Here is a 16,714-nt window from a genome sequence, read left to right on the forward strand (position 1 = left end):
ATTATATAATATAATAGTATAATATAATATTGTAGTATAACATAATAGTATATAATATAATAGTATAATATAATATAATTTAATATAAAATAATATAATGGTATATAATATGATCGTATAATATTATATAATAGTATCAAATAATATAATATTATAGTATATAATATAATAATATAATATAATAGTATAATCTAATATAATAGTAAATAATATAATAGTATAATATAATATAATTTAATATAAAATAATAAAATGGTATATAGTAGCATTTTATAATACAATATAATTTAATATAAAATAATATAATGGTATATAATATAAATAGTATAATATGTTTTATCATATAACCGTATAATATAATATAATGGTATATAATATAATAGTATAATACAATATAATCAAATATAATAGTATAGTATATAACATAATAAAATATAATATAATATAATAGTATAGTATATAATATAATAATATAATATAATATAATTTAATATAATTTCAACTGCAATGTTCATCATGATAGGAAAGAACTGAAGGACCATGACAGCCCCTCCCTCTCTCTGTTGCAGGGTGGTCACTGAGCAGCCGTCATGTGGAACTGGAAGCTGCAGCTCAGTGAGTTTTAAACAAATCTCTTCAAAATGGGAAACTTGCATCCAACTGTGATTGTTTTATGTGTTTCCACGAGAAGATATGAAGATATAACAAAAACATTTATATTTAAAGTTCATACTCCTAGACCTGTGCACACACTCCCATTTCTCAATCAATCAATCAATCAATCAATCAATCAATCAATCAATCGATCAATCAATCAATCAATCAATCAATCGATCAATCAATCAATCAATCATTTATTCAAGTTTATCTACAAAGAAATCACTCCTTGCTGAAACTTTAAAAACAATCCTCAAAGATGCAGCGTTTCATTTACTCCCTCCCTCCCTCCCCCCAGTGGGTGCGGTCCTGTCCAGTGTGCTGCTGCTGGGACTGGGAGCTGTGACCGGGTGTCCGGGCGTGTGCACGTGTCAAGGTAACAGCACCGACTGCTCGTCTCTGGGTCTGTCCTCCCTGGGGAGCGTCCTGCCGCTGCCCCAGGACACCCAGAGCCTGTCCCTGCCCCAGAACAAGCTCTCCTCCTTGGGAGGCGAGGACTTGTCCAACCTCAGCAGCCTGGAGCTGCTGGACCTGTCCCAGAACCTCCTGTCCAGCCTGAGTCCGGGGGTCTTCTCTGGACTTGGCAGCCTGCGCTGGCTCAACCTCTCCTCCAACCTCCTGGGCTTCGATCCCAGTGCCGTCCCGGAGGGTCCGCCAGACTGGAACGGGAGCAGGGGGGGCGTTCTGACGCCACGGGGCCCAAGAGGGGCGCTGTTCCAGGGTTTGTGGAGGCTCAGAGGACTGGACTTGTCCCACAACGGTCTGCAATGGCTGCCCAGTGGCCTCCTGGAGGGGCTGCAGAGCCTGTCTTGGCTCTCCCTGGCCAGGAACCGGCTCCGGGCCCTGGACCGGAACACCTTCCAGCCCCTGGTGCGTCTGGAGCGGTTGCAGCTCGAGGGGAACCCCTGGCAGTGCGACTGCAGGCTGAGGGATTTCAAGCACTGGATGGAGTGGATGGTCTACCGGGGTCCGTGAGTCTGAAGGGGCCGGGGGCCGCGGGGGCCATGGGGGTTGGACATCCAGGGGAAGCCCTTTTCTTTTATTGGTCACATTTCTTTATATTATTATATTATATTTTATATCCAATCATAATAAATAGTGATTTTCCAAATGGTGCTTTCTACAAAGAGACATCAGAGATGATTACATGGACCCCCCCCCTCTCCTACATGGGAGGAGTCTGGATGAATCAAACACTGATGTGTTCCCGCCCCCAGATGGAGAGGTGGATGCTGTCCTCTGCAGGCTTCCTGCAGAGCTGCAGGGCAGGGATATCCGCAGCGTTCCTGCAGAGATGTTTAGCTACTGCCTCCAGAGCCAGAACCCAGTGAAGGAGGCCCCGCCTTCGGATGGGACCCGGCCCAGTTGCCTCCCGGGTCGGATCGGCGCCAACGAGGACTGCGTGCGGCACCGCTACCGGCCCGCCAGCGTGCGCCGCGCCCACGGCACACAGATCGTGGCGGGCGTGGTGTGCGGCACGGTGTGCGTGATGATGGTGGTGGCTGCCACCTACGGCTGTGTTTATGCCTCGCTGATGGCACGGTACCAGCGCGGCACCAAGGCCCGTAGGCCGCTGCTCATGGTCGTAGCCGACCCTGAGGACGGGCCGACGACGCCGCTGACCTCCACGGAGGAGCCGACGTCCAAAGAGGCCGAGGTTGTGCACGGTTACAGGATAAGCAGCTTCTGACGCTGAAACATCCAGAACCTCGTCTCACTGGACGCTTTGTTCAGCGTTTAGTTATTTGTTGTATTTTCTGTTTTCACTTTGAATATTTATGTGGCGAGTATGTCCTTTGAACCCTAACCCCCGTTTGCTGTTCCTGTATAGCGTTCCATACAATTATACAGTACCTCCTTAGTACCTACTCAATACCTTCTCAGAACCTCCTCAGTACCTTCTCAGTATTTCCTCAGTACCATCTCCGAACCGCCTCAGTACCTTCTCAGTACCTCCTCAGAAACTCCTCAGTACCCTCTCAGTACCTTGTCATTACCTCCTCAGTACCTTCTCAGTACCTCCTTAGTACCTCCTCAGTACTTTAAAAGTACCTCCTCAGAACCTCCTCAATACATCCTCAGTACCTAAGTACCTTCTCAGTGTCTCCTCAGTATGTCACCGAACCTCCTCAGTACTTTCTCAGTATCGCCTCAGTACCTCCTCAGTGCTTTCTCAAAACCTCCTCACATCCTTCTCAGTACCTTGTCATTACCTCCTCAGTACCTTCTCAGTACCTCCTCAGAACCTCCTCAGTACTTTCAAAGTACCTCCTCATTACCTCCTCAGTGCCTCCTCAGAACCTCCTCAGTACCTCCTCAATACATCCTTAGTACCTCCTCAGTACCTTCTCAGTGTCTCCTCAGTATGTCACCGAACCTCCTCAGTACTTTCTCAGTATCTCCTCAGTACCTCCTCAGAACCTCCTCAGTACCTCCTTAGTACCTCCTCAGAACCTCTTCAGTACCTCCTCAGAACTTCCTCAAAACGTCCTCAAAACGTCCTCAGTACCTTCTCAGTGTAGAGACCGATCTCCCAACTAAGGGATGACAGCTGTTCTACCCACAATGCAGCGGGGGTTGCTGTCATGTCTGTGTTGTCTCCTTAGAGTCTTTCTCCTTCTTGGTGTTCAGCACTACAGGAGGCTCCTCCTCTTCCTGCTGTCTCTCAGGGCGTGATAGACGTTTGTGCAGCAGCTTGTGGGTTTTATCCCCTTTCTAAAGAGTTCCTGTAGCTGTGACGACTGTTAACCCTTCACCAACTGAACTTAACACAATAAAGTTTGTATTTCTTTAGTTCACGCCTCTTCTCCATCTTTAAAACACCACATAACATCCAGCTGAAGCAGCAGAACAGGCTCCCCCCAGCTGTGACATCACAGCTGACCTCATTATGTGTACCGTGGCAACAAGACAACTCCTTCCCCCAGATATAAAGTTCTATCTCTCCATCCATCCATCATCCTTCCATCCACTGATCTATCCATCTGTCCACCTATTCATCCATCCATCTATCCATCCACCTATCTATCCATCCATCCATCTATTGATCTATCCATCCATCCATCCATCCATCCATCCATTTATCCATCCATCCACCCATCATCCATCCTCCATTGATCTATCCATCCATACATCATCTAGCCATCCATTGATCCATCTATCCATCCATCCATTCCTTCATCCACCTATCCATCCATCCCTCCACCTATCCATTCATCCATTCATCCATTGATCTATCCACCCATCCATCTGTCCATCTATCCATCCATCCACCTATGCATCCATGTTTGCTAAAACACTGACTCCTGTCTTATTGAATCTTCTAACTCATAAAGCTCAATACCAGGATCCTCAGTTCAATCAATCTGATCAGATCTGATTCAGGGCCCCTGCTCTGGTCAGGGATAAAACAGTGAAACTAGGATCCAAACACTTGTTTCCCTTCGCTTCCCTAAGGCCGGCTTTACGCTGAATCCAAAATCAGATCACAGTGGAGGACCACCGCCCCAAGTGGCTGTCTTAGCAAATGTGCCTGGATTTTGCATCATAAAATATGTCGTAGTAAAGAGGAGAGCTCAGTTTTTGGAGTGGAAAAGTTACAGAATGTGCCCAGTGCAACCCATTGTTTTAGTTAAACAATAAAATAGTGGTTTGAGCGTAGCTTTCTTGCTCAATGCCACTCCCAATAGATAAGTCCTCACAGACACTACTATTTAATCAGACAAATTGTTGGAATATTCTGCTAAGAACACACTCCATGACTAGATGCTATGAAAGGGTATGTATCTGTGTATTTAGCCAGTCTTGTCCACTGCAGAGACAAACTCAGATCTTTTTATAAAAAGGATCTTAAATTAAAGAACCTCTTCTCCAAAGTGATTTTTTCCACCACATATTTGGTGTCACAAACAGGATTGGAAAAAGAGGAAAAAGGAGGACATTTGTGCACCTCCAGCCACCAGTGTCGTTGGGGCGGCGATCCTTCCCATGCATCGGAAGATAATGGCCAAGGTAAGCATTTTGCTTATTTCATTTCCATTTGGGGGAGGAATCCGATTTTTTTTTCTTCCCCCTGGAGATACGGGTAAGACCAGAATTTATTTGGCTCTCCAAACAAAGAACTAATGCAGTGGAGAAGAGATACCAAAAAAAAAAAAAAGATTTTTAAAAGAGAAAAATACATTTGCGAGAAAAAAATTTGAAACCAAAATAGCCTAGGTAAAAAGGGGAAAGACAGCTGCTCTGAAAAAGTATTCACAGGTCCGTAAGGATATCAAACAGATTTAGGACATAATACGTTTTGCTGCAGATATCACTGTCAACAGAGAGCGAGGGTCTGTAGCCTGTCGGAGAGAGAGATAAGACTAGTGGTTATTGAATTGTCTGTGCACCACTAAGAGGTCAAAAGGTTTACCTCAGGCCCGTTTGAGCCTGGAAATAAATGGGTAATATTGAGGCTGGTTATTGAACTTACAGGTTGTTTGTCCCGGAAACATGATCTGGTTGTACCACTATAAATAGAGAACTATGATATCCTTGGTGAATTGCAAATTGCAAGGCCAGAGGACCATAAAAGCGTAACTACAATTATGAGCGGAGTTGAGTAATAAAACAAGTTCCCCCCTCCAAAAAGTAGACTGATAATAATAGGCAATACTGGCCTAGAAGGAAAGTACGAGAGGAAGTGGCAATAGTGGCCGGTTGGAGTGAACGCTTCATATCCTGCATTTTGGCATCTTAGACTAATTAGTCTGTTCTACAGGAGACCTAATCTTCTGGGGAACAAATGAATGACAACATGAGTCTTTGAAACCATACCAGGGATAAATAGCATTAAAGCTATCTGACCCTTGGGAAAGCTGAAAAAGAACTAAATAATCTGTTTGAACAAACCAAAGCACAAATAAATTCAAATAATAAATAAAATAAGACTAAAATTTTGTGAAAAGCAATTAAAAGCAACTAATGGGAAAAGTAGTGTTAAGAAAAATTTAAAATAAAAAAAAAGTTTGAAGTGACCTTTGATAAGGTTTTTTGGAAAAAAAAATGTTTTTTTAGTCAGAACAGGGAGAAACAGAGAAAAAAAGGTGGGGGCTTTTGATTCTGTGAGAATTTTGCTGCAGGGAGCTTGTTGACAAAACAAACTCTAGGAACAGTGCCAGTGAGCATATAAAATTTGGCTCTGATTTCTTGGTGAAAAGGATAAACATAGCTCAGAGAATACTGACTCGAGAATTATTAAGCGCTAAATAAAGAATTGAAACGAAATAAAGTGTCAACCACTGTTGGGATATTAACAAAACAACACCCCCTATTACCGAAAGAGATCCAAGAATGCTCCAAAAATTTGAATAAATAACAAAGAATAACCCCACCCCATGGGCAGTGGAAGGAACATTTGACATTGATATGTGTACGGAGGGGGACATCCGGATAAGGAATCATAAGTCCAAGGAAATAAACAAAAAGAGAGAGGAAAAAATAAAAAGAGAATTACATGTGATAACATTATTCAAAAGACAAGGAGACAAACTTAGAAGTGCCACGAAAAAACACATCAGGGACATGATTGATTAAAAACAACAAAAAAAAACAAAGCAAACAACAACAAAAAACAAAGCCCCACCCCTTCCCTACTTAGCACAAATGCCAATAAAAACATTTACCGTGTTAGGAGACTACAAATTACACTCAGAAAAACAAACAGGAAGTCTGTACCCTAGGAAAGAAGAGTTAAGGGAACAATGTAAAAGTTTAGGTGGCGAGCTGGTGGGAAATACATTTAATTTGAGAAATGTATAAAAATTATAAAACAAAGCCAAAAGTAATAAAAGGGGGAGCAACAGGATACCACAGACATGTCAAGGAACAAATTAAGGAGGAAGAAGGAGGTGAAGGAGATGAAAGTGACGTGATGATCTATAAACTGAGGAAGAAGGGAACAGATAATATTTTGGAGAGGAAAAAGAGGACAAAAACAAGAGGCAAAAAACAGTTCGAAATTCAACTCAGAGAGGTGGAGATGGAATTAAACGAAACCCTAACACAGATGTGTGACTTTGAGAGGCAGATTGAAGGCACAGCAAAGAAGGAACAACAAAATAAACAGAGAAGGGAGGAGGAAGTGAGGCAGCTGACAATATCTCTGCCAACATTGAATATGGGAGCAGAGGAAGCGGAATTTGAAAAAGACGTGGTTCATGCAACATTGGTCCTGATGAACCAGCCCAGAGAATCAGGCTTGCTTGCCTCAAGACACCAGCTCCCTCTGGCAAAAGGACAAAATCTCAATTATATTCCAGAGGATCCATGGATTTGGAAGGATTTGCCCAACGACTACCCAGCATTCTACAGAAGCCAGCCAGTGGATAACATCGTTTGAAGATGAGACAGTGGGTGTACTACTGGCCGTTGGAGATATGAAAGCGCTCCTTGTAAAAACTCTTGTAAAGCTGGAAATGGAAGAAATTCTACCAGCTTCAGCTTTGGGTGACAGTAACAGTGACATGTTCAACCATCACCGTAATCACCTATGGACGGGACTAAGAGCTAAGTACCCAAACCATATCAATCCCGATGCTATTACCACCACCCCAATAAAAGAGATTGAAAGCCCACAAGCCTAAGCCTAACAGACCCACACATGGGTGCGTTCCACCAGGCTGCTCCCTGTGGTGCTCCCCGTGGGGTTGCTGCTCCACCAGCCCAGAGCCGGATGATCGAGGTGGTAGGTCTATACAACATGCCTTTTCCACAATTCACGGATTACGTAGTACATTCAGTGACCAAACATAGAAATCTCCAACAGAAGCTGAAGCAACAAGATGAGGAGACAATGCGGAAGCTCACACCACAGCAACTTACAGGAGAAAAAAAGAAAGTTAAAGGTGTGGTGACGCAAGGGCAAAATCAGAACCCCAATCCCCAGCAAGCCCCTTAGTTCACTGCTCCACAATTACCTAATCCACCGGTAGTGATAGTACAACACCCAGATATCCCCAACAACAACAACAGACGGGGTCAGGGGACCCCAAAGAGGCCGAGGTAGACCCTACAACTACCAGGGAGCAGGAAACCAACCTAGATGTTGGGGTGTGGATGTCAAGGACATACCAGGAGGAATTGCAGGATTAATCCATGGGGAAACCAAGGAACCTGGACAATATCAGCGGCAACAACAGCAAGGACAAGGAAAACTAAGCGCCCCGCACACAAGCCCCACCAACCCCTGGCGATGGCCGCAAAATGGATACTAGGGGTGCGCAAAGGGAGGTCATCAGTTTCCTCTCACAACAACGAGCCCTGATGAAGAACCAATGCTGCAGGTTCACTTGGCAGAAAAAACCATACAGGCTATGGCAGACATGGCAGAGCTGCATACACCTATGTGGGACCTAATGATACCATGCATCTCCCCAGATTGGAACAATTTGTCAAGACAGTAGGATTCTCAAGGATGAAGCAGCTGATACCGGCCTCCAGACCAGTTCCTTTAAGATATAAAGATAAGACTTTATCACCTTGCCTGTATTGATATCCGACCAAACACCTTTGAACCCCATGTAAGAGATGCAAACTGGGCTGTACCATTCTATGTACCCCCCAAGGTCTTCTGGTAGATACGCAGCATCTTATGGGTGGCATAATAGCTATTAGAAAAGATACAGAGGACATTGTGTATTTGTGAGGGAACATACATCAACAATTTGCTGAAGAAATACACAAATGGGACAGGTTTATACAAGCAAATCTCCCTCAAGCAGTACCACCCAGCAATCCTCTTCACTGCACTCTACGGTATTTCAAGAATAAGGTGAGGCCCAACCAGAACTGTGGTTAGCAAACCAACCCAAGGAGGTATAGCTAGTGACCAGCTCCATTATAATGGGTAAACAAGGAGCAGCCATGGCGGTAGAAAACTCTCCTTATTTGACGAATGAATTCCATATTAAGAATAGTTGTCCACACACTTCTATGTACGTACGCCCAGGATACGAACCAAAACATTTGGGCCCAATGATAAAAGAAGCCTCTCAGACTACATACTATAACCCAACTCAGAATAAACAAATATGAAACGGCGTGGTTGGGAACTATATCAAGATAAGGATTTCTGCATCAGTCCCGGTACAACCCCAAGTGGTAAGGCTTCCACAAGGTTCTGAATGTACAAACCAAACCTTGAATTTGAAAATTTCAAAATTATGGCTTCTGTGCCTGATAACCTATTGTCACAACATGACATGGACGTAGGTTTAATTAAATCTGCAGAACCCGTTGAAATCAAGCCAAAAACAGGCTGAGAAAGGAATTGCTAAGACAAAAGAAGGTCTTTTGAAAGCTGGAGTGTTTATACCTGAACCCAACACCATTAGCAACACCCCTATACTACCAGTCCTCAAAGCAGACAAAGACAAGTACTGATTAGAGCATGACCTAAGACTCAAGAGGCTTATTCATCACATACATATACATACTTTCATACATATATGCAGTGAAATGTAATAGAGCAGTAAATAGAGCAATAAATAGAGCAGTAAATTAAGTAGTAGAAGATTATCAATCAGAAGTACCGAACCCACACACACACTGCTTTTAAATGTTCCCCCGGATGCCAAATGGTTCACAGTAATTGATCTTTGTTCAGCATTCTTTAGCGTGCCCCTTAGCCCCTCAAGTAGACATATTTTTGCATTCACACACAGGAACTAGTCATATACAAACACAAGGGTGCCCCAAGGCTTTAAGCATAGTTCCCACATTTTTAACAAAGGAAGATTTGCCTGAAAAAAAATAACAAGTAGAACAATACAGTATGTAGATGATATCATCTTGTGTTCATCTGACCTGGACACATGCCACAAAGACTCAGAATTGAGGGCATTAATCTTTGTTGAAGAAATTACAATATTGCCAGGATAAGGTAGAATATTGTGACATGCTTGCGCCGTGAAACAAATTAATTCGGTCAAGACAGAGCGTTATTTTATATGCCACCACCTGAATCCCATACACTGCATGACCAGCAGGAGTGTCTTCCATTTATTTTCACAGGCCACAATAACACATAGAACCCCTGAGGCCATAACCGGCTATGTCAGTCAATGTCACGGTCCTGTCCTAATCAAAACAACAGTCAACGCAGCCCCCCAACACAAATAACAACAATTGAAAACACCATGAAGAAGAATCTTTACTCATCACAAGACAACACATGCATACCTCAAGTGGAGGTGGTGACCATTCATGATGGAGCAGTGAACCCTACCTGGAGTAATACTCCTTAGGATCCAGAGATTGGACAAGACTGATTTCCCAGTGTCAGGGTTCGCCCTGGTCCTACCAGCATCAGCCACTAGATGCCGCCAGTACTGCCTTTTCAAGGTTGCTCTGCTTCACCTATTTCTGTTCCTGATTACCCTGCCTCATTAGATGATATGTTTCACCTGTGTCTCGTTTGGTCGTCCCTATTTAGACCCTGTCGTTTGTGTCCTCGGGCGCTCAGTCTTGAGTTTGTCTAACCTCATGACAACGCTCTTGTTCCAAGCTCCCGAGACTTCTTATTTGTTTTTGCCCAGTTTTTGTACTTGTTTTGAGTAAACCTCTATTTTTGCCACCTCGCCTCTGCCTTGTTCTCTGCACCTGGGTTCACTCAGCATACCTCCTAACACCCAGTCTTCACGACGACTGAGAAGGACTACGGTGGGTGAATGCTAAATGCTGCCCCCGCTCTACAGTAAGGAAATCTACATTTCCCCACTGTAGAGCCTACAGCTGTGTTGAAACCTGATGAGTATGGAAGCAGCGTCCTTACTCCAACAGTAGCTCCAAGCTCCAACAAAGTGACGAGCAGGAAGACGTCCTGTGTCACCAACGAGGGATCTACGTTGGAACGCCAATGGCGAGTAAAATCAAGTATTTGTAGACTAATTATTCTTACAGGAAACCTCTTATGAGTATAGATATGGCCTCTGTACATCCCATAGATCACCTACCATTTGGCCCATGGTTCCCGTATCTAGCTGAGTATGAAAACGTATCATATGTACAGAACAAACATTTGTATGACCGTATGGAGTACAATGTCTCCAAACTTGTGAAGACCGCAAAAACCTATATAAACCATCCTTTCACCATATATACTTACAACCTTACCAACTGTGTATACGATGACAAGTTATCCATCGATTGACAACATATAGTCATACTTATTTAATTTGTTGCAAATATATGTGGGTATGAGTAAAATACCAGAATGATGAACAGGGGTTAATTAAGAGAAGTACTGCTCTGTATCTTCATTATTGTACAATATTATATGCTATTATATACAGTATTATACAATATTATACAGTATTATGCACAGTGTTATATGACATTATACAGTATCATACAATATTTTGTATGTTATCAACAGGGAGTCAGTGATGTCAACAGGGAGTCAGTGATGTCAACAGGGAGTCAGCTATGTCAACAGGAAGTCAGAGATCTCAACAGGAAGTCAGAGATCTCAACAGGAAGTCAGTGATGTCAACAGGAAGTCAACAATGTCAACAGGAATTCCATCCATCCATCCATTTTCCACCGCTTATCTGGAGCCGGGTCGCAGTGGCAGCGGGCTGAGCAAAGAGCATCCGGGCCCCATTCTCCCCGGCAAAGTTTTCCAGTTCCTCCTGGGGGACCCCGAGGCGTTCCCAGGCCAGCTGGGATATGTTATCCCTCCAGAGCGTTCTGGGTCTACCCCGTGGTCTCCTACTAGTTGGACGTACCCGGAAAACCTCCAAGGGAAGGCCCCCAGGAGGCATCCTAAACAGATACCCGAACCTGCCTCAACTGGCTCCTTTCGACGCGAAGGAGCAGCGGCTCTACTCCGAGCTCCCACCGGATGTCCGTGCTCCTCACCCCATCTCTAAGCCTTAGCCCAGCCACTCTACGGAGGAAACTCATTTCGGCCTCTTGTATTTGCAATCTCGTTCTTTTGGTCACTACCCAAAGCTTATGACCATAGGTGAGGGTTGGGACGTAGATGGACTGGTAAATTGAGAGCTTTGCCTTCCAGCTCAGCTCCCTCTTCACCACAACGGTGAAGAGGGAACGCCCGCATCACTGCTGACGCTGCACCGATCCACCTGTCCATCTCATGCTCCATTTTCCCCTCACTCGTGAACAAGATCCCGAGATACTTGAACTCCTTCACTTGGGGCAGCAACTCGCTCTCAACCCGGAGTGAGCAATCCACCGTTTTCTGGAGAAAACCATGGCCTCAGACTTGGAGGTGCTGACTCTCATCCCGACCGCTTCACACTCGGCTGCAAACCGCCCCAGTGCGTGCTGGAGGTCACGCTCTGATGAAGCCAACAAAACCACATCATCTGCAAAAACCAGAGATGCAATTCTGAGGTTCCCAAACCGGACACTCCCCTCACCTCAGCTGTGCCTTGAGATCCTGTCCATGAATATCACAAACAGAATTGGGGACAAGGGGCAACCTTGGCGTAGTCCAACACCCACTGAGAACGGCCTTTGTGCCGAGAATGCGAACACAGCTTTCACTTTGGTTGTATAAGGCCCGGATGGCTCGTCCCAACGGCCTCGAAAGCCTTCTCCAGGTCCACAAAACACATGTAGACTGGATGGGCAAACTCCCATGACCCCCCCCCAGCAACCCTGCCAGGGTAAAAAGCTGGTCCGCTGTTCCACGTCCAGGACGGAATCTGCATTGATCCTCCTGAATCAGAGGTTTGACAATCGGCCGGAGCCTCCTTTCCAGCACCCTGGAGTAAACTTTCCCGGGGAGGCTGAGCAGTGTGATACCCCTATAATTGGAGCACCCCCTCCGGTCCCCCTTTTTAAAAATGGGAACCACCACCCCGGTCTGCCCCTCCACAGGTACTGTACCCAACATCCACATGACATTGAAGAGGCGTGTCAACCAAGACAGCCCAACAATGTCCAGAGCCTTCAGCATCTCAGGGCAAATCTCATCAACCCCCGGCGCCTTGCCCCCAAGGAGCTTTTTAACTGCCTCAGAGACCTCTGCCAGGCATATGGACGAGACTTCCCCTGAGTCTTCAGACTCTGCCTCTTCCCCTGAGGACGTAATGATCAGGTTCAGGAGTTCGTCAAAGTGCTCTTTCCACCGCCCGACAATATCCCCAGTCCAGGTCAGCAGTTCTCCTCCCCGGCTGAACACAGCCTGAGACAAGCCCTGCTTTCCCTTTCTGAGTCGCCGAACAGTTTGCCAGAACTTCCTTGAGGCCAACCAAAAGTCCTTCTCCATAGCCTCCCTGAACTCCTCCCACACCTGGGTTTTTGCTTCAGTGACTGCCGAAGCCGCAGCCCTTCTAGCCTGCCGGTACCTGTCTGCTGCCTTGGGAGACCCTTGGGCCAGCCAAGCCCAAAAGGCCTCCTTCTTCAGCTTGACGGCTTCCTTCACCGCTGGTGTCCACCTACAGGTTCTTGGGTTACCGCCACGACAGGCACCCACTGCCTTCCGACCACAGCTCCTAGCAGCCACCTCTGCAATGGAGGTTTTGAACATGACCCATTCGGATTCCATGTCCCCAACTTCCCCTGGGATGCGCAACAGGAGGTTAGCGATGTAAACAGGAAGTTGATGGAAGGAATGTAACAATGTCAACAAGATGTCGGTGATGTCAACAGGAAGTCGGTGATGTCAACAGGAAGTCAGCGATGTCAATAGGAAGTTAGTGAGTGGGTTGTGTGGTGCTTCTCACCTCCACCCATCGCCATCTTCCCTCCCGATGACACCGTCACTGCTGTCGTAGCAACAATAAACGTGGTTCCTGACACAACAGGAAGAGGAAGTGAATCCTTCAGGGTCCAGGAGGATCAATGCATATCAGAGGAGGAGTAAAGGAGAGGAGGACAGGAGAGGAGAGGAGGGGGAGAGAAGAGGAGAGGAGGAGTAAAAGAGATGAAAGGAGAAGAGGGGAGGGGAGGAGAGTAGGAGTAGAGGAGTAGAGGAAGAGTAGAGGAGGAGTAGAGGTGTAGAAGGGGAGAGGAGGAGGGGAGGAGCAGTGAAGGAGGAATAGAGGATGAGTAGAGGAATAGAGGAGGAGAGGCATAGAGGAGGAGGAGGAGTAGAGGAATAAAGGAGCAGTGAAGGAGTAGAGGGGGAGTAGAGGAGGGGAAGCGGAGAGGAGTATAGGGGGAGTAGAGAAGGAGTAGAGGAGAAGAGGAGGAAAGGAGTAGAGGAGGATTAGAGGAGCAGGAGATACAGGGTAGAGAATGAGGAGAGGAGTAGAGGAGGAGTAGAGGAACAGCAAAGGAGGAGAGGAGGAGAGGAGGAGTAGAGGTGTAGGGGATGAGAGGAGAAGAGGAGGAGTAGAGGTGGGGGGAGTAGAGTGGGAGTAGAGGAGCAGTAAAGGAGGAATAGAGGATTAGAGGAGGAGTGAAGGTGTAGAGGAGGAGTAGAGGAGGAGAGGAGCAGTGAAGGAGTCGTAGAGGATGAGTTGAGGGGTAGAGGAGGAGTAGAGGAGGGGTAATGCAGCAGTGAAGGAGGAGTAGAGAATGAGAAGAGGAGTAGAGGAACAGTGAAGGAGGAGTAGAGATGGAGCAGAGGAGGAGTAGAGGAGTTGAGGAGGAGTAGAGAAGGGGTAGAGGAGGAATAGAGGAGAAGAGGAGGAGAGGAGTAAAGGAGGAGAGAGAGTAGAGGAGGAGTAGAGAAGAGGAGGAGAGGAGTAAAGGAGGAGAGAAAGAGTAGAGGAGGAGTAGAGAAGGAGGTGAGAGGAGAAGAGGAGAGTAGGTGAGAAGGGGAGGAGGTGTAGAGGAGGAGAAGATGAGTAGGGGAGTAGAGAAGAACTGGAGGAGCAGTTAAGGAAAAGAGAAGTAAAAAAGGAGAGGAGGAGAGGAGTAGGGGAGCAGAGGAGGATTAGAGGAAAGGAGTAGTAGAGAAAGTACAGGAGAAGTAGAGGAGTGGGAGTAGAGGAGAAGAGGAGAGGAGTAGAGGAACACTGAAGGAGGAGTAGATGGGGAGTAGAGAAGTAGAGTAGGAGGAGTAAATTGGGAGTAGAGGAGAAGTAGAGGGGGAGTTGAGGAGGAGAAGGAGTAGGAGAGGAGGAGAGGAGCAGTGAAATAGGAGTAGAAGTGGAGTAGAGGAGCAGTGAAGGAAGAGTAGAGGGGGAGTAGAGGAGGAGAAGGGGGGGTGGAGGAGGAGTAGAGGAGGGGAGGAGCAGTGAAGGAGGAGTAGTGGTTGAGTCGAGGAGTAAAGGAGGAGAGGAGTAGAGGAACAGTGAAGGAGGAGTAGATGGGGAGTACAGGAGTAGAGGAGGAGTAGAGGAGGAGTAGAGGAGTGGTAAAGGAGGAGTAGAGGGGGAGGAGAGGAGAAGTGTAGGAGGAGTAGAGGAGGAGTAGTGGAGGAGAGGAGTAGAGGAGTAGAGGAGGAGTAGAGAAGGGGTAGAGGATGAGGAGATGAGTAGATGAGGAGTAGAGAAACAGCGAAGGAGGAGAAGAGGAATAGAGGAGTAGGGAGGAATAGAGGAAGAAAGGGGGAGTAGAAGGGCAGTAGAGGAGTAGGGGATGAGTAGAGGAAGAGTAGAGAAGGAGTAGAGGAGTAGGGGAGAATAAGAGGAGTAAAGGAGGAGTAGAGGAGGAGGAGTAGAGGAGTTGAGGAGGAGGAGGAGAGGAGGAGAGGAGGAGTCAAGGAGTAGAGGAGTAGAGGGGGAGTAGAGGAGTAGAGCAACAGTGAAGGAGGAGTAGATGGGGAGTACAGGAGTAGAGGAGGAGTAGAGGAGGAGTAGAGGAGCGGTGAAGGAGGAGTAGAGGGGGAGTAGAGGAGAAGTGGAGGAGGAGTAGAGGAGGAGTAGTGGAGAAGAGGAGGAGAGGAGTAGAGGAGGAGTAGAGGAGTAGAGGAGGAGTAGAGAAGGGGTACAGGATGAGATGAGTAGATGAGGAGTAGAGAAACAGCGAAGGAGGAGAAGAGGAGTAGGGAGGAGTAGAGGAAGAGAGGGGGAGTAGAAGGGCAGTAGAGGAGTAGGGGATGAGTAGAGGAAGAGTAGAGGAGGAGTCAAGCAGTCGAGGAGTAGAGGAGTAGAGGGGGGGTAGAGGAGAAGAGGAGGTGTAGAGGAGGAGTAGAGGAGTAGAGGAGAACAGACCCCTGTCGGTGACAGTGTAGTAGTAGAACTTCCCAGGGACATTCTCTGCTGCCAGACGGTACCACAGAGGGAAGTGATCCACGGTAAACTGGTTCTCCTTGTCCCCCGGGGTCAAGAACTGCCTGTGGTGAGATCACACAGTACTCACTGGGGGGAAGTAGTATTCACTGGGAGGATTTAGTACTCACTGGGAGGATGAAGTACTCACTGAGAGGAGGTAGTACTCACTAGGAGGAAGTAGTACTCACTGGGAGGATGTAGGGTTAGGGTTGTGTTTCATCTCTTCTAGTGAACTGCGTCCCAGAACACTGATTGATTACTTTATTGATTGATTGATGATGAATAGTCTACAGAGTCTCAGTGTTTCTCAGATAGTTGTCATGTTTCCCAGTGAGTCAAGATTCAAGATTCAAGATTCAAGATTTTTATTTGTCACATACATATACATACTTCCATACATATATGCAGTGAAATGTAATGCAACGCACCCGGTGATAGCACACAATAAGTCCTAGGAAAAAATAAAAAATAAAAAATAAAAAATAAAAAATAAAAAGTAGAAAATTCCTTTCTAATAGACCGACTAACTGACTCCTAAAACGTAATACAGTAAGTGGAATACTTATAGAATAAGATAAAAAATATATAGAATAAAATACAATAAAAAATAAATTGAAATAAAATGGAATAGATAGAAGGAATATGCCTATGTATATACAGATATGTGCATTTAAAGTGGCATGTGAATTAAAGTGGCATGTGAATGTGAATAGTGTGAGGTAGTGTTTGGGATAATACAGCACAGTATACAACAGTACGGCGCTGCAATACGGCATTAGAACAACCCTGAACAGTGATACAGTATGCGGTACAGTATGCTACATACAGTACAGTAGGTAGTGGAGCCTAGTGCATGGCTCAGTTAGGACCCCTGGTGAGGT

At 45.9% G+C, this 16,714-nt stretch overlaps 2 protein-coding genes across 2 annotated transcripts in view; one reads left to right on the top strand and one right to left on the bottom strand.

Annotated features, from left to right (window-relative positions):
- Positions 1–16,714, bottom strand: part of cacna2d4b (calcium channel, voltage-dependent, alpha 2/delta subunit 4b) — a gene marked incomplete at both ends in the record, with an annotated part of 75,681 nt that overhangs the window by 20,266 nt on the left and 38,701 nt on the right. Inside the window, 2 exons of the mRNA XM_080002992.1 lie at positions 13,395–13,463; positions 15,774–15,895. Coding sequence (XP_079859118.1) covers positions 13,395–13,463; positions 15,774–15,895 — 191 coding nt within the window. The remainder of the gene's footprint in view (positions 1–13,394; positions 13,464–15,773; positions 15,896–16,714) is intronic.
- LOC307231566 (uncharacterized protein) lies at positions 591–2,347 on the top strand (the record flags this gene model as incomplete). The annotated part of the gene is made up of 3 exons (XM_080002330.1): positions 591–615; positions 956–1,624; positions 1,875–2,347. The coding sequence occupies 3 exons, from the start codon at positions 591–593 to the stop codon at positions 2,345–2,347; spliced, it is 1,167 nt and encodes a 388-aa protein (XP_079858456.1).

This window comes from Zeus faber, assembly GCF_960531495.2.
Source record: "Zeus faber genome assembly, chromosome: 6".
Lineage (NCBI taxonomy): Eukaryota > Metazoa > Chordata > Actinopteri > Zeiformes > Zeidae > Zeus > Zeus faber.